Source organism: Acomys minous (assembly GCF_964271855.1).
Source record: "Acomys minous genome assembly, chromosome: 6".
Classification (NCBI taxonomy): domain Eukaryota; kingdom Metazoa; phylum Chordata; class Mammalia; order Rodentia; family Muridae; genus Acomys; species Acomys minous.
Window position 1 is genome coordinate 90,394,255 of NC_140487.1, and position 19,745 is coordinate 90,413,999.

General features: G+C 37.6%; 1 protein-coding gene across 5 annotated transcripts in view; it reads left to right on the forward strand.

Moving 5' to 3' along the window:
* LOC311600411 (BEN domain-containing protein 5) overlaps nt 1-19,745 on the forward strand; it is a 1,156,253-nt gene that overhangs the window by 643,032 nt on the left and 493,476 nt on the right. For all 5 annotated transcript variants that reach the window (XM_084787055.1, XM_084787054.1, XM_084787050.1 and 2 more), the window contains exon 5: nt 8,884-9,100. In XM_084787055.1, coding sequence (XP_084643181.1) covers nt 8,884-9,100 — 217 coding nt within the window. The remainder of the gene's footprint in view (nt 1-8,883; nt 9,101-19,745) is intronic.

The following is a 19,745-nucleotide window of genomic DNA, read 5'->3' on the forward strand; positions in this document are numbered from 1 at the left end:
AAGACCCAGCATTGGAAGACACAAAGCAATATTTATTCTTCCATTTACATTTTTTAAATCAGCAGAACAGGACATTTTTACTCAAGGAAAGAGAGAAGAAATTAAGGTCAACTCATATTTTTTATTTATGTAATTGGGCACATGAAAATGGGAGCTTCTGACTGTGGTGGAAGTACTTTCCAAACCCCAAGTTTAGGAGTTTAGGGGATGACAGGAGATCAATTTTAATTAGGTTGAATTTGAGATCACTTTCAGACATACAAGAGGAGGAATCCAGCTGGCAGATGGATAGAAAGACCATGTAATTTATTATCACAACTTAAAGTGAATGAGAGAATTAAACATAAAATTTTAAATAATTTAAAAATAGCCATTAGGAATACAATTTGCTTATTACATTGGTGCTTTTACAAAACAATTATTTTAAAATGTTTGCATGTGTGTGTTTGTCTTTTAATGGTAATCAGTTATGAAATTATATATTTCCATTTTGATATATATGTATATATATTTATGCAATTACAGTTTATATTTTGAAGATAGAAAATGGAAGGATAGTCAGATTCAGTTATAAACTGTGTAGATACCTCAAACCATATAAGAATACATTTGTGCCTGGTAGGTTTTCTGATTTAAGATGAACATTGTTTTCAACCAAAGTTCTTACTCACACTAACCCAACAAAATAAATATCTTTATTGACTTCATATTGAAGCAGCTGTATCATTACAACTAAGGAAGTAGTCTACTTTCCATAGAATGTATTTCCAAAAATCTTCCATGAACTGGGTAAAATGATGGAATTACACTGAAAATTGGATTAAATGTTACTATTTTAGACATCTGACTAACACTGATATGAAGCTCTGTGTTTATTTGGTTCTTCCACCTATTTGCAAAAGACAGCATATCAGGCACCATTTTGTACAAAAAAAATCTTAGAGTTGGAAATGGTCCAAAGCATTTTAGAACAGGCATGCTCTCCGAAGAACATGCCATACTACATAACTTCTGAAGTGAACCTTTTCACCAAGAGTATGAAACTATTCTAAAATAAGCCCAGTAATTTGTCTTTTATGCTTTGCTTTTGTATGTGCAAACTGTATTTAGGGCATAGCTTATAAAATTTGTGTTCTGTTATAGAAGACACAGATGTTTTCTCAGATTTGTAACTTCTCTCCTGCAATAGATCAGAATTACTTGTTAGACACTATACAGGTAATACTCATGATTGTTTTTTACCAAAAAAAATGGAAATATAGTCATTAACTTTTCTAATGCATCACTGCTAAAAATAATGCTACATACTTTAGCACGTAATCAAAGAAAGAGATCATAATTTTAGATTTATACACAACTATTTCAAGAATATTGTGTTATCCTGATACAGGAGTGTGCTTTTCCTATAGATTTCACCAACTGGTGACCATGATGGACCATGGAACAGTTGATTGGTGCAAACCAGCAGTGGGGGTAGCACCTGTGAATATTTTGTGTACCATAATTTGGGCCTAAAAGAGTTAACTGCCTTCCTATGTTTGAACATGTTTTTCATCAGAGAGGACCACTTGAATAAAATGAGGCTATTGGATACTTCGGAACTGGAAAGGATGAGAAAGAGAAAACAGTTATCATTAGTTCGTCTCCTTGTCATTTTTTATGGGTCCTCTGCTATGGTTTACCCTGCCCTTTCATATCCTAAAGCCACTCCTGTGGATCTAAAATACATTGTGTTAGACAAAGACAGGGCACCATGCCATTTTTCTATCACTTGGAGCATGATGAAAATCTTAGGTACTATTTACTGAACTCCTGAATGTGTCAAAAGTAAGTCTCTTTTCCTCATGGCCAATCTGTGATGGCATCTTCATTTTCAAGATGAGGAAGCTCAGGCTCAGTGCTGTATGGCTGATAAGTAATGGAAGTGCGTTAGAGCCTAAGTCACCATGCTTCCTACTACAGAAGGATTGCATTTTTAAAAGGTATACAGGGCCAGCATTGAATGGAGCTGTTGGTTGGCTGTGTCAAAATCCCACTCATCCTATGACTTCACCACCTCAACCCTCACCATTGTTACACTCACAATGAAAGAAAAAGAAAACAAACTCAATACACATTTTCATTGTAAGCCTGAATCACTGAGGCTATGGCCTGCTACTCCATATTAAGCAGAAAGCATTATGTTCCTGCCTCATTTGTTGTTCCAGGCCCAGCAAATAACAGGTCTGACAATACAGTCTACTTCACCTAAGAGTTCCACAATAACCTTGCTATTGATCATAGGGACTATGTAGAGACCATATTTATGCAGAAAGCCTAAGTAGGCAAGAATACAAGAGATTGGACTCAGACCAACTCTAGGATCACTGTCTGGATCACCTTCTTGCTGTTTCTCAGAATTAGAGGAGAGGAGACAGAGTTCGTTGCTCAGAGCCTCTTCTGGCATGGTCCCTAAAGTTTCTACATGGGTTGGCATTTTTTTTTCAGCAGCCAGCCACAGGTAGAAATATTGTTGCTGTCTATGACCATGGAAATAATAAGTCTCAGCTTTTCTCTGGCTCTCAACCAGCCCAAATAATTAGCTTTAATTGTAATTTTTAATGGCTTAGAATTAATAGAAGCAGCTGCTGCCACAGTGTGTGGGTGTCCTTCTCCAGAAGGCAGTGACAAAATAAAAACAAAAAAAAATCTCAACGTTATAAAATAAACTGACAAATAAAGAATACAGTATATAGGACAAAAAGGTTAATTCAAGAAAGGAGCAGTATCTTTTTGTTATCAAAAATTCAACCGGCAATATGTCACACCGCCTCTCTCCTCCCACCTACAATGCCCATTAGCTGATAAAATGGTAATCTGAGTAGACATGGGGGTGTGAAAATGTGTTGCCTGTGTCTGATCACTGTTCTATGCTCTCTATCCCAGTGACGTGGGGGAGATTAGCTATCACAACGTGCAAAGAGAAGAGTAGATGTGCTACTGACAGGGACATTATAATTTGAGGGGGTAGTATTAGAGTTCGGAGGAGTGCATTTCCTTTGTCTAGAGAAAGGAGATTTATAATATGGATATTTATGGCAAGTGGGTAGCTGTACCCGACACGTGAGATGACAAGGAAGAGGCCAACCGGCTCAATCATTCCAGTCAAACAGAGATGAAAGGTCATGTATAGCATAGTCTAAGCATGAGATCGTCTACGCCCTCATAGAAGGAAAAAGAATGGAAACTCATCTAGTTTCAAATGTGCCAAATTGCTCTGTAACCTGGGATAATTGTACTAGGGGAAGCAGAAGACTAGAGCCAAAATTGTGTGAATATAAGGTAGCACAGGCTGGCTGTGGCTATACACACACACACACACACACACACACACACACACACACACACACACACACACACTTACTATTCAGAGAGTAGTGCACAACACATAGCACAATGTTGTATACAGGATGTGCCTTATACATGGTACTATGAGAGTATTTGAATGGTTTTGTAATGTTGTGTTGAATGCCTCTGTCAGGACTTACAGCATGATGATCTCAATCATTGCAGCCAAACACAGGTGAATGGCCATGTGTGACTTAGAGGAAGCATTAAACTGCTTCTTCCCTACTTCCTCTTCTGTTGGTTTGAAATGAAAATTGCCTGTTTTCCTGCTATCAAGAAAGACTCTGAGCTAGAACTTGCATATTCAAGCTGACACTTTCTGCTTCATTGGAGAGGAAATTAGAAATCCTGTATTTCAAGATTCTGAAGAGAAGTTGAAAATGTAAATTTAGAGATCTTTATACACTTGGGCCTTGGGTTTCTCAGTTTCCCTGTGTCTTAGTAACCTCTAAGAATGCTTTGAATATTTAGCCAATGGATCTCAAGAGAATTCGAGAGGGTAGTAGAAGGGAAGGAAACTGTTGTCTTCCATTTCTTTCATTCAGTATTAAATTGTAAATTTACTCATTTAGTGAGCATGTATTGATTTCTCCAGGGTCAGGCACTGTTTTAGCAATCATAAATTTTGAGATAAATCAAAAAAGTAACAGTGTCTACATATAGTACATTTGGTACTTATTACATTTGTGGAGTTGCTGACAAAGAGTCAAAAAGAATGTATCTTTTGACCTGAACTTGACCTCTCTATAATTGGGAGACAGTATATTATAGACCTTTATGAGAAAGTCAATTACAATTAGAAGGAATACATTATAAAGGTGATAATATGTATCATCTATTTAGGACATGGCCCTAAGTTTCACATTGAAAGGGAACAATGTACTTATGTTAGGGAGGTTGAAATTATTTATTAATAAATATATTCATTTATTCAATGTGTCAGTTGTCTTTACCACTTTATCTATTTAAAATTCTGCACTGTACTGGAGTAGCAACAGTGAAGACTGCATGGACCCTTCCTCAAGGGAATTCAGTCTAACAGTGAAGAAAACCAGATAAAATGAGACACTGACTATAATTGAGCAGTACAGAATATGTTTGCAGGAAACGTGTGTGTGTGTGTGTGTGTGTGTGTGTGTGTGTGTGTGTGTGCGTTTGTGCATATGAACAGTTCCTTTCTGCACACACTAGTGAGTCTTTGAATGAGAGCTACATACTTCCCTTATATGTGGGATGGCTGCTTCCATTGTCTAGATGGATTTCAAATGATGGCTTGTTCTGAGAGTTGATAAACATCTTTTCTCAGTCTTAAGAGCATGCATACTGTATTTGGACTTCTCCTGGGTCTCTAGCAGAGCAAGATCTTGAATCATTTCATTCCTGTGTTCTCCTGGAGAGTTTCAGACAGCCTGTTTTCTTTTCAAAGTTTTGTTTATATCGTCACTTAGAGTTAGGAAGGGTAAGTTCAGAATATTCTACTGTGTTAAGGAGGTTGTGTGTTAAACAAGGTTAAGAATGGCCTGGCAGACGGCCAGTGCTGTATACTCACACAGGAAATTATACTATAATAATATTATCTTTTTTTCCCTTGGCTTATCCCAGATTATGTTCAGCAAATTGAGAGTGCCTCATCTAACAGGTATAGCCACATTCTTTCAGACTCAGAAACTATATTTTGTCTAAATTCCCCATTAAAGTTTCTCTGCTTTCTCTTCTCTGAAATGTTATAAAGTCCCTATTTCCCACTGAAATAAAATCAGCCTTCTTGATGCCTGCATCTTATCTGTGGCACAGATCTTCTTTGCATTGTTATAGCATTTGCTTTGCTTTGAAATAAATAAGTGCTAGAGAGCTCCATGTGTTATCACCAGTGGAAAACAGAAGGAAGAAGTGACTTGTTTCCATCCTAAAGGCACTTACATATTCTTTGAAGAAACACCTGTTTATGCTAGTCTCCTGTCTGCAAGTATGGCAAAGTATTGTTAACAGCGTCAGGGGTTGTCTCTCTCCCATGGGGTGGGTCTCAGGTAGGGCCATTCATTGTTTGGCCCTTCCCTCAATCTGTGCTCCACATTTATGCATGATCACCGTGTTGGCAGGGGAAATTTTTTTTTTACGGGTGTTTCCTGGTGTTCCTTAACAGAGAGTGAGCATTGTGTTTTAGAGAGACTACTCAGACACTTTGAATCAGTATTTTTCAAAATGCTTCCATGGAAAATAAAATTTATACTTTTAGTGTACCCCTGAGACTTCAATAGAGAAGCTTCTTTCTGCAATGGACAGAAATTAACACAGCAACTTACAATGGGCCGATATGTAGAAAGGAAATGTCTATGGTGTTATAATCCATAAATGGAACATCTATATCAAACCTTCCCCACAACTCAGAGAACATGGCAAAACAGAAGGCAAAAAAAATGTAAGAGCTAGAGGTTGGGAAGACCAGGGTGAAACAGAGTCTTCTGGGCACGGTAGAACCACCACACTCATAAAAACCCAACAGCTCTTGTTGCCTACACAAGATCTGTACAGTCCAAGCTAATCAACATTCCTGCATGGAACATGGAGGATTTCCTTAGCCCCACCCCTATCTGAGAAGCTATTGGCCGTAATGGCTGCTAGAAAATAGTCCATTTTATTTAGTTTAATTCCTGATAAGTTGACTGTACTCCATCAGATTCCCCTGTACCTCCTTGTACATGAGCAAAACAAATTTGACCAAGTGGGATATTAAAATCAAGAACATAAAGTTGGGGAAAGCTGGGAGGTAGAGGTAGACCCAGGAGGAGTTTGAGGGGCCTCAGTGCTTAATATGATCACAACATATTATAATCACATATGAAAAGCCCCAATATTTGATAAAGTATTAAATGAAAAATTAGTCCTATATAATGCTCTGTAGAAAATAATAGTAATAATGTAGAGTAATGCTGAACATTTTATTCCCTTCTCTTTTTACTTTAAAAACTATGACTTAGTCTTACAAAAGGCAACAAATCCTGACTTCCTGAGAAAAATACGCCTCTGTTCATTGACGTCTCTCACATCCCAAACTTCATTTTTCTTAAAGATCTAGAAGAGGAGCTGGGAGCTTACATCCTGATCTACAAACACAAAGCAGAAAAAGAACTAACTGGGCATGGCATGGGCTTTCGAAACCTCAAATCCCACCCCCAATGACACAACCTCTCCAATGACTCCACACCTCATTTTTCCCAAACTGTTCCACCAACAGGGAGCCAAGCATTAAAATACATGAGCTCATGAGAGTCATTCTTATCCAGACCAGCAGACCTTTTATAACTGTATTCTTTATTTTTTTAATTGATTAAATTACTCATTTTGCATCCCTATCCCCTCCCTTCTCTTTTCTCAGTCCCTCCCTCTTACCTCCTCTTCCTGCCATCCTTATGTCCTACCTTTCTTCTCAGAAGAAGGTCAGAAAAAGAAAGGCCTCCCATGATATCAACCTCCCTTGGCTTATCAAGTTGTAGTAGGACTAGGCGTATCTTCTCCGGTTGTGGCTAGAAAAGGCAGCCCACTTCGGGGAAAGGGATCCCACGGTGGGAACAGAGCTCCTGCTCCTGCTCTTTGGAGTTCCACATGAAGGCTAAGCTGCACGGCTGTTATATATGTGCAGAGTGCCCTGGTCTGTCCCAAGTATGCTCTTCTGTTTAGTGGTTCAGTCTATGTGAGTCCTGTAGCCCAGGAATAATTGTTCCTGTATGTTTTCTTGTGGTGCCCTTGACCTCTCTGGTTCCCTCAATCCTTCATTGCCCCTCTTCATAGAATTCCCCAAGCTCTGCCTAATATATTAGTTGCTGCATCTATTTCCATCAGTTTGTGGGTGAAGCCTCTGAGATAACAGTTATACTAGGCACCTGTCTGGAAGTATAGAAGAATATCTATAATAGTGTCAGGGATGGGCTGGCTCCCTCCCCCCACCCCTTTCAGCATAAGTCTCAATCTATTTCCTCAATTTCTGCTGCATCTGTACACCTATGCATCTTGTTGGCAGGAGAAATTCTAAGGGTTTGTAGCTGGGTTGGTATCCCAGTGCCACCACTGGAAGGCTTTTCTGGTCACAGGAGATGACTATTTCAGGAACCATATCTCGTATTGCTAAGAGTCTCAGCTAAAGTCATATTCAGATTCCTGGGGGTTTCCATTGTCCTAGGATCCTAGCTCTTACCAGGGTATCCCTCCCATGCCAATTCCAGTTCTTTCCCCCTGTACTCTCCCCCTCCATCTTCCCCAACTTGATCCCCCCTGGTATACTGATCATCCGCCTCCCCAGATCTCCTTCATGCATCCACCCTCCCCATGTCTATTCTGTTTTCCCTTTCAGGGAGATTCAAGTGTCTCCTTACTTTGACCCTCCTTGTTACTTCTTTGGTCTGTGGATTATAGCATAGTAATCCTGTAATTTATGGCTACTATCCACTGATACATGACTATATACCATGTTTATCTTCCTGTGTCTGGGTTACCTTGCTCAGGATGGTCTTTTCTAGTTCCATTCATTTTCCTGAAAATTTCATGTGTCATTGTTTTAAGAGCAGAGTAATATTCCATTGTGTATACATGTACCACATTTTCTTTTTCCATTCTTTAGTTGAGGGGCATCAAGTTTACTTCCAGTTTATGGCTATTATAAATAAAGCTGGTTTTTTATCTGATTCCATTGTTCCAGTTGTCTGTTTCTATGCCAGTAACATGTAGTTATCATTACTATTGCTCTGTAGTACTGCTTGAGATCAGAGATGGAGATACCTCCAGAAGATCTTGTTTTGTAAAGGATTGACTTAACTACTAGGGTTTTTTTCCATATGAACTTGAGAATTGTTCTTTCAAGGTCTGTAAAGAAGTGTGTTTCCATTTTAGTGGGAATTGCATTGAATTTGTAGATTGTTTTTGGTAGATGACAATTTTTACTATGTTAATTCTACCTATCCATGGGTAAGGGAGATCTTTTCACCTTCTGATATCTTCTTTAATTCTTCAAAGATTTGAGATTCTTGCCATACAGGAATTTCACTTGCTAGGTTATACCAAGGTATTCTATATTATTTGTGGCTATTATGAAGTGTCTTGTTAAAAGCTACATTCATAACAAAAATGTATTGCCTAGTTTTAAATTTATTGTCTGTGCTCCTATTAGAATCTATACTCCATGAGGACCAAGACTTCAATTGTCATATGTACTCTTGTATCTCCCAGCCCTAGCATAATGCCTAGGCATATAGTAAATCGTCAAAATAAGGATTAAAAATGTACAAAATTGGGTTGTATTTGTTAACTTTGCATTTTCCAAATGATTGAGAAAGCAGAGAACCAGCCTTTAACAAAATGCTGCTTTTTTCCCATGTGTTTTTGACCCCGTGGAGTTTTGTAATTCCCCTGTTGCCATGACACTGTTTTTCTTGACATTTTCCTAGGTATTCACTCTTACCTGTTACCCTTTAGGTCTTGAATTACTGTGTTTGTATCTTCTAGGCAAAGACTGCCACCAAAAAATGTTTACTACTATCGCTGCCCAGACCACAGGAAGAATTATGTGATGTCCTTTGCATTCTGTTTTGACCGAGAAGATGATATTTACCAGTTCGCTTACTGCTACCCATATACATATACTCGCTTCCAGCATTACCTTGACAGCCTACAAAAGAAAAATATGGATTACTTCTTCCGAGAGCAGCTTGGACAGAGTGTGGTAAGGCGAGCATCTTTCTTGGGGTGCCCATTTTGAAAAAGGCAACAATAAAGTGGGAACTTGGCAATGGAGTTTTCTAGAATACAAATTATGAAAAATAGTGTTCTGTAAACTATATGCTCTACAGGGTTTGCAAATTTTAAAATAGTAAATAGAAATAAAGTTTAAATAGTTACTCTGTACCTAGTAATAATCATGTAAGGATTGTTTTGACTACTGTTTTTGAATTCGTAATTCATTGCTCTGAGGGCATAAGACAGTAAGAGAATTAGATTTGAGACATATAGTCACTATGAAAGAATCTAAAAAAGCTCTCTTCAAAAAGTTCTGGTGAATTCTAAAATCGCTGAAAGAAAAGCAGGTGTCTATTAGGTGCTACAAAAGACATAAAAGCATTTCATGATGGCAGACTTCTGAATGGGGAATAAATTTGCTTTTACTAAGTCCGGCTTGCCTTGAATACAGGTGAGTAACTGGTATACTGACCAAATGTGCTTATTATCTCTGTCCTCAGTCACTTCTCAAACTTACTCTCATGAGTGTAGGTTCCTGGTCTAGAGATTTTAACAATATATTACATATTGGTTAACTGATGAAGTGAAAAAATACTCCCCAAATTACTGCAAACTAGGTGATTAAAACCAAGAATTATTGTTTTGTAATTCTGAAATTTCAAAATCCAAAGTAGATCTCAGTGGACTAAAGGGATGATAACTAGCAGATCTCTGTTCTAGCCGAGGATCCAGAAGGGAGTACATTGTCATGCCATTCTCATCACCAAGAAGCTGTTTGCATCCCTTGCTTTGTGGTCCCCTTCCATTTTGAAGGCAGCAAAGGCTGGCTCAATCTCACGGATTCTCGTTCGCCTCCTTCCCTCTTTCACTTGTAAGGATTGTTAAGACTGAACAGAGCTCACCAAAGTACTCTGTCTCATCTTCTTAAGATAGTTATCCTGATCTTACCTGTATATTGTCATTGCCATTAAAAGTAACATATTCCCAAATTCTGGAATTAGGATGTGGCCATCTTAGGATGAGGTTACATTTTTTTTTTGTTTCACTCTTTTCCTCCTGCCAAAAATCAGAATTTGAAGCTTTTCTGTTCGTTAAATATATGGTATCCCCTCACTATGTTGATTGGTAAAAAGGAATATGTAAATAATAATTTGGTTTCAGTGTCCATTTTAAGTCTATATTGTGGCTGAAAGCAGACATACTGAACAGTCACTGAAGGCTCCAAGTACATATACTAAGGGATCTGGAGGGCAAAACTGGGGCTCCTGTCACGCCATGTAGGTGGAATGGACTTTGTCTAGTGCTTGTGGATTTCAGCTGTAAGTCCCACTTCTTAATTTAAACTTCTTAATTTCTCTCAAAAAAGGAGAGAAGTAAGGGAGGTGTGTGCATCATAAATGCTTGAAAGCCAGATTTGATCATGATGGCATTCTTTTTCTCTGAGCTTCTTTTTCTTCTAAGATTTTGCTAAATATCTCCCCAATGGTGCTTCTCGTAGGTTCCATTTGTATCTTAGTATCTGTATTTTGGGCTAAAAAGAATGGAGCAAATATATATGAATTGGTAGATAATTGAAGAAAAATAAACTTCCCTTTAATAAGTTTGCACCTAAGAAGATAAGTTACCATGCTAACAGGAAGCAAATGGAAGAGTCAAATCAGGATATATTAAGAAAGGCTTTATCTTAAAGGCTATCTAGACAGTACATAGGGAAATCATGAGATACAGTGATTTTTTTAGGGACAATAACAGATCAAAGGTCACAAAAGTAGAAAAATGGTTTTCTAAATCAAACCATAGAGTCATTTAGTGGGCCACTTGGGGAAGAGTGACCTTATTTAAGGCATACAGTTAACCAGAGAAGCCATTTCAGGAAAGAAATTGATACAATAAATATAATCATAGATTTCTTAGTTGCAAGAATATGTTCTGAGAAATATCATCTTAGGTGGTTTTGTGAGAGCTACAAAAAGTATACTCGCACAAACTAAAGAAGGTATCCATTACTAGGTGATATAATCTTTTGGGACCACCAGTGACTGTGTGTCTGCCATTAAGCAAAATGTTGTATGACTTGATGTAGTTTTAATTCTCTGACTTCTGCCTGATATCCCACAAAAGCTCCCTATCGAGCAACCCAACCATGATGTAAGAAAATCCATTGATGTGCCCCATGCAGGCCATACTTCCCAGGCCAACAAAAGTGGAGAAGGGTAGAGGCTGGATGTAGCGTAAAGTGAATGTATTAGACATGTTTAATCTTTTATATTATTTTATTCTTGTTACATCTCAATAGTTATCCCATCCCTTGTATCCTCCCATTCCTCCCTCCCTCCCATTTTCCCCTTACTCCCCTCCCCTATGACTGTGATTGAGGGGGATTACCTCCCCCTCTATATGATCATAGGGTATCAAGTCTCTTCTTAGTAGCCTGCTGTCCTTCCTCTGAGTGCCACCAGGTCTCCCCCTCCAGGGTACATGGTCAAATATGAGGCACCAGAGTATATGTGAAAGTCATACCCCACTCTCCACTCAACTGTGGAGAATGTCCTGTCCATTGGCTAGATCTGAGTAGGGGTTTGAAGTTTATGGCCTGTATTGTCCTTGGCTGGTGCCATAGTTTGTGCAGGATCCCTGGAGGATCCAGAGGGTCCTAGAAACCTACAAAAAGAACATTATGATAGACATATTTAATCTTATCAGTGATATATGACTATAGACTGAGATTGTTCAAAATGGAGCTAAGTCTAAGATACATGTTCTGCTTTTTGATCACTTTCCCCAGGTGGGACTTCCTTGCTAGGTCATCATGGTAGAGCATGCTCTCAGTCATGGTAGAGCATGCTCTCAGTCCTGATGTGACTTTACCTGCTGGGATAAGTAGATGGGGATGTTCCCCTTTTCTGAAGGGTAAGGGTGGGGTATACAGGGAAGAGGGAGGAAGGTGGGCTTAGAAAGAGAGGATGAAGGAGCTATTATGATTGGAATGTAAATGGGAAAAGAAAGAAATTAATAAAAAGATAAATGTTTATTATATATATGAATTGGTAGATAATTGAAGAAAAATAAACTTCCCTTTAATAGGTTTGCACCTAAGAAGAGAAGAAGAGAATCTGTTTACTTCTCTCATGGTTGTATTAATGACAAAATAAATTAAGATACATATCTAAGGGTGTTATTAAAAGCTGCAAACAGTGGACCATTGCTAAGAAGGACAATAGGATAAGATTCTAATAATAACATAAAATAATAGCAAAAAATGGCTTATTAAGCAAAATATAAGTGAATTTCTTTTTTTCTATTTTATTATTATTTTATATACTTGTATCACTCATTGTTTACTTTTTTCTATGTAAGCCTGAATGTCAGCTATCTACAGCTGACTATATCTCTGCTCCTTGAAAGCCTCCAGGAGCCATATTCATTCAGCTTTCTGTCCCTGCTGTCCATGCGAAGTGACATTCACCCTCATTATCAGATATGGAATTTCACGTTGCATCTGTGTTCTAGGCATAAGAATATAAGGAGTGAGTAAAGGAAAAAATAGCTTTTTTAGTAGAATCTCTACCCATATTTAAGTAAAATAAGGGTTTGAAATGAAGTCTTTGTTCTAAGTGGCCATGTTCTGTCTAACAATTGGTTATGACGGATAATTGATATTGACGGACAGCTAAGGTCTCTGCCATGGGAAGCCTCAGTTCTTCTTCCACTTAACATCACACTGCTTGTGTGCTATTTCTCCTTTCTTTTGGTGGTTTTCATTCTTATTATAAAGTGAAAAAACTGAGTTGAATAGGAAGCCTCAAATTATTCTTTAAGTTTATCAGAGATAAAAGCGAATGTGTTTTGTATGCCATAAGAGGCATGGTAGGGACGTAGGAGAATGTTTGACAAGCCTCAGTATGTTTCCAGAAATAAATGTATTCTGTACCAGAGAAAATATACATGCCCAAATATATTTTAAAGCATATCATTAAATGTATGAATTATTTAAAGAGTTAGTGTTCAGAACACTAAACAGCATGCAGAATATTAGCTTTAATATGTATACCGAGAGATAAGTAAGTTTACTGAATACAAACCTGAGAATAAGGTTACCCAGAAAACAGAGGGCTAGAGTCATTATGCAGTGATATTTAGCGAGACATCTGGCTTGTTTGGGATAGAAAATTCCTGGAAGATTAAGGTAGACAGGAAGATTGGAGTCAACTTCTTGCAAAACCTTCACTGTCATATTGGCTATAGTCTGCTTTCAAATATTGGATTATTTTCTCTATATGAACAGTCCTAATTATTTCTCACAGTAGCTCATGGAGTAGGAAAATTTCCCCAGGGATTAAATAAGGCTTTTAAAAAAGTAAGTTCTTTTTCTAAGTTCACATGTATGAGGGTCAAGATTTAAACTAAGCCTTTAATTCCAGTGCTCTTTCATGGTTCCTCTGATAGGCACATTGAGACTCATCTTAAAAAAGGAAATGTTAGGAATGTTCAAGGTCAACCTGTGCCATATGAAACAACTCAGGGAACTCTGTCAGTTGATTCAGTCCCTCCCCCGTGTTGAATCTCATAGCAGATGCTATGGTTTTGTGGGCTTTCTGGCATACTTTTGCAGGCAGAACAACTCTTGGTTTGGGTTACAGGGTGTATTTGATATGGCTTGTGTCAGAGGCACCACTATAATTAGTTAATCCTTATCTCAATTTGGAGGCAGGATAATTACAAGTGGGAAGACTAAATATGCCAACATGGAGTCTGAGAGCATAAGCAGGAAGAGATACTTACATTTTAGTGTGAGAACTGTTCTGCATCATGGCCATAGTTGCCACCAGTGCTGTGAAGTCATGACAAATGACAGTTTACTTTGTAACTCATCAGTAATACAACCAAGGAAAACAACTTTGAACATAAAGATATCCTGGGAAAGCTCTTTATTACCTCTTCCCCATGCATAATTTACATATAAAACCTACCCATTGTAAAGATACAGCCATATGATTTTGAGAAAATTTGTGGAGCTAAATAAATATTACAATATGATTTTAGAACATTTCTATTGCCTCAGAAAGATCCCTTGATAGTCTCTACTCTTGGGTATAGTAGACACTATAAACTCACTATTTCTAAGAATTTCATGTTGTTATATAGTAATCATCTTTCTTCTTTTAATATTTCTCCTGGCATTGCCTATATGTTGGAAGCACATATTTGTAACTGATTAATTTTAGTGCTGAATAGTCTATTGAAAGTGTCATATCTTGTGTTGCATTCTTTTTTCAGCTATCAGAGTCCAGAAAGGCTTCACTCTGGGGCTGCTATGAATCATACTGCCCCACACATTTCTGTATCTACCTTGAGTGCACATATAAGCACATTTTTCCTTAGACTGTGTCTTATTTTTTCTGTTGCTGTGATAAAATACCCTGATAAAAAGCAACTTAAGGGAGAAGGGCTTATTTTGGTTTCCAGTTCAAGCAAGGTGCAGTAATCACGGTGGGGACTTCCGTACAGCAGGAGTAGAGTTGACTGTATCACACCCAGGATCAGAAAAGAGAGTGGGATGGATGCAGGACACTTCCCTTTCTTTGTTTATACAGTTCAAGATCCCAGTTCTGCTACCCAGAGTGGCCAAGTATTTCTACCTGAGTTAACATCATCAAGACAATCCCTCAACACACTTGGCCCGTGAGACTCCAGACCTCATCAAGTTGACAACTGAGATTAACCAAATAGATTCATAAAAATGGAGTCACTGGTCACAAAATCAGTTTATGTTCAAATTAAAAAGTGGAAAACCATCTAGCTGTGGCATTTCATAGTCTTATAAGGCAATGTAGGTTGGTATAGAGACTTCCCAGAACTTGGAATGATCTATATATTACTATAGCCATTTTAGTCTTTGTGTTTGGTCATATCTCAATGTGCTTTTAATATGTATTTAATATGTACCCTAATAGGTATATAAATTTTATGCCACTAATAATCCTCATGAATTTCATTTATAAAAATAATTTTGTTTTTCATTAAAATGTTCTTTTGAAAATATCAATTGGAAAAACTAAATTATTATATATAATTAAACATTAAGACCTCTTCATATATTACATAGATGTGAGTCCTTGACTACATATGTTTGGCAAATATTTCCTCCCAATCTATTACTGCCTTTTAATTTATTATGTTATCAAAATCGCTTAATGAATGCCACATTAAAGCTTTAAATTTGAAAGTCCAATTTATCATTTTTCCTTTTAGTATTGTGCCTAATAACTGTTTTAATCTGAAGGCCACAAAGATTTTTCCTGTATTTTTCTCCCCCAAATTCTGTAGTTACAGCTTGTATTTTAGTCTGTCATCCATTTTGATATAATTTCGTGCTCACTTGATTACAGAGGATTAATCTGATCATAAGCTTTACACATTAATTGTCAAAGTACCATTTTCTGATGCTTTTGCTCATTTATTTTTTAAATATTTTCCCAGAGCAGCTTCGGTTACAGTGAAGTGATAATGGAGTATGAAAATATTACGACACAGTCCCTATTCTCACATATGCACACCTTTCTCCCTTAGTCAATAGCCTCCAACCCCTATGAATGGGGACATTTCTTTCAACTGACAACCCTACCTTAACACATGAGTATCATCACGCATACTTTATTTATAATTGAGTACACTGTTATTGTACATTTTATGGATTTGAAGAAAAATATAGCAAAATGTATCCACCATTTTAGCATATAAAGACTAGAATACTGCCCTAAAAATGCCCTCAGTGCTTCACTGGTTGATTCTTCCCTCATCTAACCTGTGCCAACACACCTAGTCTTGTTTTGTTTCCATGGTTTCTCTTTTTCTGTAATGTCATGTACTAGGAATTTATAGAAAAATTTCTACAGACTTCTTTCACTTAGTGATATATATTTAACCCTTCTCCCTATATGTCCATGGCTTTATACCTATCTTAAGTGCTTATATACAGAACATATTTTATGTGTCTTCTTAAGGAAATAGAAGTTATTTCAAAGTTTCAGTAGTGTAAGCAGCCATATACAATCCATCCTGGTTAGTTTTTGTTAACTTGACAAAGCTAGAGTTATCGGATGAGAAGGACCCACAACTGAGCACAAAACCCCATCAGGCTGGCATGTAGAGAAGCCTGTGGGGAATTTTCTTGACTGATGATTGGTGTGGAAGGGCATATCTCACTGTGGGTTAGGATAGCCCTGGGAAGGTGGTCCTGGGATATATGAAGCAAGCCAGGAAGAACATGCCAGGAAGCAGTTTCCCTCCATGGCTTCTGGGTCAGTTCCTGGCTCTAGGTTACTGCCTTTAATTCCTTCCCTGACTTCCTTCAGTGAAAGGCTGTTACCTGAAAGAGTAACGTGGAACAAACCATTACCTCCACAAGTTGGTTTTGGTCAGTGTTTTATCCCAGCAACAGAAAGCAAACCAAGCCACCCAGGTACAAGTACTGCTATAACTCTGGTTCCTGTGACTCTAGGACCTTGAGAGTGTCCACAGCCATTAAGTTTCTTCTGTTAGTTGCTGGCTCTGACAATATCTTAGGGTCATAGTATTAAGTTCTGTTGTTAAGCTCTTTCATGATTTTATGGATCTTCTAGGCTTCTAATCAGACTATTTTAGCCTTCCAATCTTGTCCCAATGTGGGATAAAGCCTTTCTTTCTGCAAAAAATAAGATCAAGGAGAGCCAAAAAAAAAAAAAAAAGACCTTTTCTCCTATCTATGTAAATCTCTGGTCATCCTAAATTCTCCAGTCTAATGCAATAATGCTTTTATTATGATCCATAGATCAATGATGTGGTTTAATGTATCAGGGTTTATTTACAGTGTACTAAACTGTAGTACTTATTGCACTGGATTTTACCTTGTATCTCAGAGAGGTTCATAAACTTACTTAATCTATACTTGGTTATTTATATTATAGAATCTTTTATACTTATTAGGAAAGTTAAATTAATAATTAACAAATAGCCAAACACAGTACTCCACAAATATAGAAAAGAATGATAGCATATATATCACATGTATGTTACTCAGAATTATATTTGAAATGTGTATTTAATAGATTTTCCCATTTAGACTAGCTTATCATTCAAGAGAGCTAATCTCCTACAGTGGTAGGGACTGAAGAAGAAAGCAGAGACTGAGAAAGGCGTCCTACGATTTAACAAGACATGAGAAACAACTCTTATTTATCACTAGCTGATGGCAGTCCTGGATTTAAGTCTCCCCAATTAACCAGAGAGGACTAAATACATAGAAATTTATATCTCACTTCCAAAAAGAAACTGCTGTATTCAGATTGCTTGCTCCCCTTTGCAAATAAATGTCATTTCAGGAACTGGAACATACATTTTCTACTCCTTTTTCTTGGTTCAGATTAATTTATTAAATGCTAGACTTCTCCTTCTAAATTATTTAATTCCATCTTTCAATATCACTGCATTTTCCAGCTTATTTACCATAGCATGGTATTAAAACATGATTGTTTTGTTAACAAGAGATTAGAGGTTTTCATTATCTCTCATATACTCAAGAGGATAATAACAAAATGTTAATATGAACCACAACCATTGAATCAGCCTCCTGATTTTCACTCTGCAATATTCATACACATTTAAAAGTTTCCTTTGGTTAACCGGGTCAGAAGAACATTATGCAGCCTTGATATTGTTTGTCCAAGCTGCCATTCCTTAAAGGTGCAGGGAGAGAGATGGCTGAGAGTCTTCAGCACACCCACCCATTCATGAGCCCTATACTACAGATAGCAGATGTCATTAAGTTTAGACTCTGAAAAAAAAACCCTGAAAGACGAAACTTCTACCAGTAAGTTCCCAATCTAGCTGGAAAAGACAAGAACTAAGGACATGGGTGGGTGAGCTGGAGGAGCAGGACCTTGGTCAATGATTGGGCCTCTCCTTGCTCTACACTGAAACAAAGGGACAGATGTAGTCACACCATATACTCTGTTCTTTGATATTACTATGATGACATATCATAGTCCAAGTGACTCATAAAATATAGAAATTCATTTCTGGCCATTCTAGAGAATGGAAGTCTCTAAGACCAAGATGCTAGCCTGACCAGGTTCTATTAAAAGTCTTCTTCCAGATTGTAAATTGCTAATTTCTTTTTTTAATGGAGTTCAAGTTATCTAACTTGTTTAAACTCGTGTCTTCTAAGAACTAGAGCAAGAATTTGTATCCTATTCTGTCTGACTTTCTCTTGTTCTCTCTCTCTCTCTCTCTCTCTCTCTCTCTCTCTCTCTCTCTCTCTCTCTCTCTCTCTCTCTCCCTCTCTACCACCCAAGTCCCTTCTTTTTTCTTTTTTATTATTAGATTGTTTTATTTTACATATCCATTTATATTATTACACATACGTACATTAAACAACCTACAGCAAGAAGAACCATGAAACAATCAGCATTTATATAAATGTTGCATTCTTAGTGTTTTGGCTATTTGTATTTGGCTGTCTTGAAGCGAACATCTTTCTGATCTTGGTGCATCTAAAATTTGGAATATAAATCAATATTGATTATATCTCCTCATTAGAGGGAGAGGGGATGAGAGAGGGAGGGCTATCAGGAGGGGATGAGGGAGGGGGATATGTTCTGCCACGTCCATTCTTGAACTGTGCTGTGAGGGTCTCAGAGGGTTATGAACATTCACTGTTGGGAAGAGGTGTGTCGTCATGAGTTAGCAGGGTGGAGTGATGCTGCCATAAGGGCTCTATTTTGTTTCTCCTCTCAGCTCTTCCAGCCTGCCTCCATCTTCTCTATGTTCATTCCTTACTGTATTGGGCATCTTGTCATTAACAAAATCAAAAAGTCTGATTCAGACTTTTTATGTACTCTTTTACACCTTTGCTTCATGAAATAAGGCTGTAGGCCATTTTCTATTTCAGAACCTTCTCTTACTCCCTATAGTTATAGAACTATACCATAAAGTAAGAGATGATTATATGAGGAAAGACACAGCAGTTCTCCAGGTCCACTTGAAGTTAGTCTTTATTGTGGGCTCCTGTAACTCCTCAGTTGACTCAAAACTAGGTGAAGCTTATCTGTCTGCACTTACTTCTAACCCATGCTTAGGTCTAGGAAGTATTCCTCTTGTAGGAAGCCACTTTTGCATAGGCTGAGTAGTTGAATTTGTTCAGAAGAGTGAAGGGTGTGTCTTATTTACCGAGCTTTCCCTCAGCATGGGAGCTAGGCCACTGCTTTCCCCTAGCACTTTCTGGCCAAGGATAATCTCCTTTCCTAGTCACTTCCCCCAAAGCAGATATGGTTCCGCTTAGACAGGTAATCACATGTTTACAGTGCCAGCAAAATGGCTCCTACCTTGAAATGGTTGATGTTGCGTGGAATCCATTGCACACCTAAGAACTGATAAATCTATATAACCAGGTCTGCATTTTATTAGAAGACCTAAAATGCCATATCCAATGAGAAGGCATTTTTTTTAGTGTAATTGGTAATTATAATGTTGACAGCAGCAGGTACAATCATATGAGTAACTGAACAATTCCCAGAATTGAGGCTTTAGAATTGGGTTGATCAACCTTTGAATCCCACCCAAATTGTTAACAGTAGTACATGGAACCATTCATT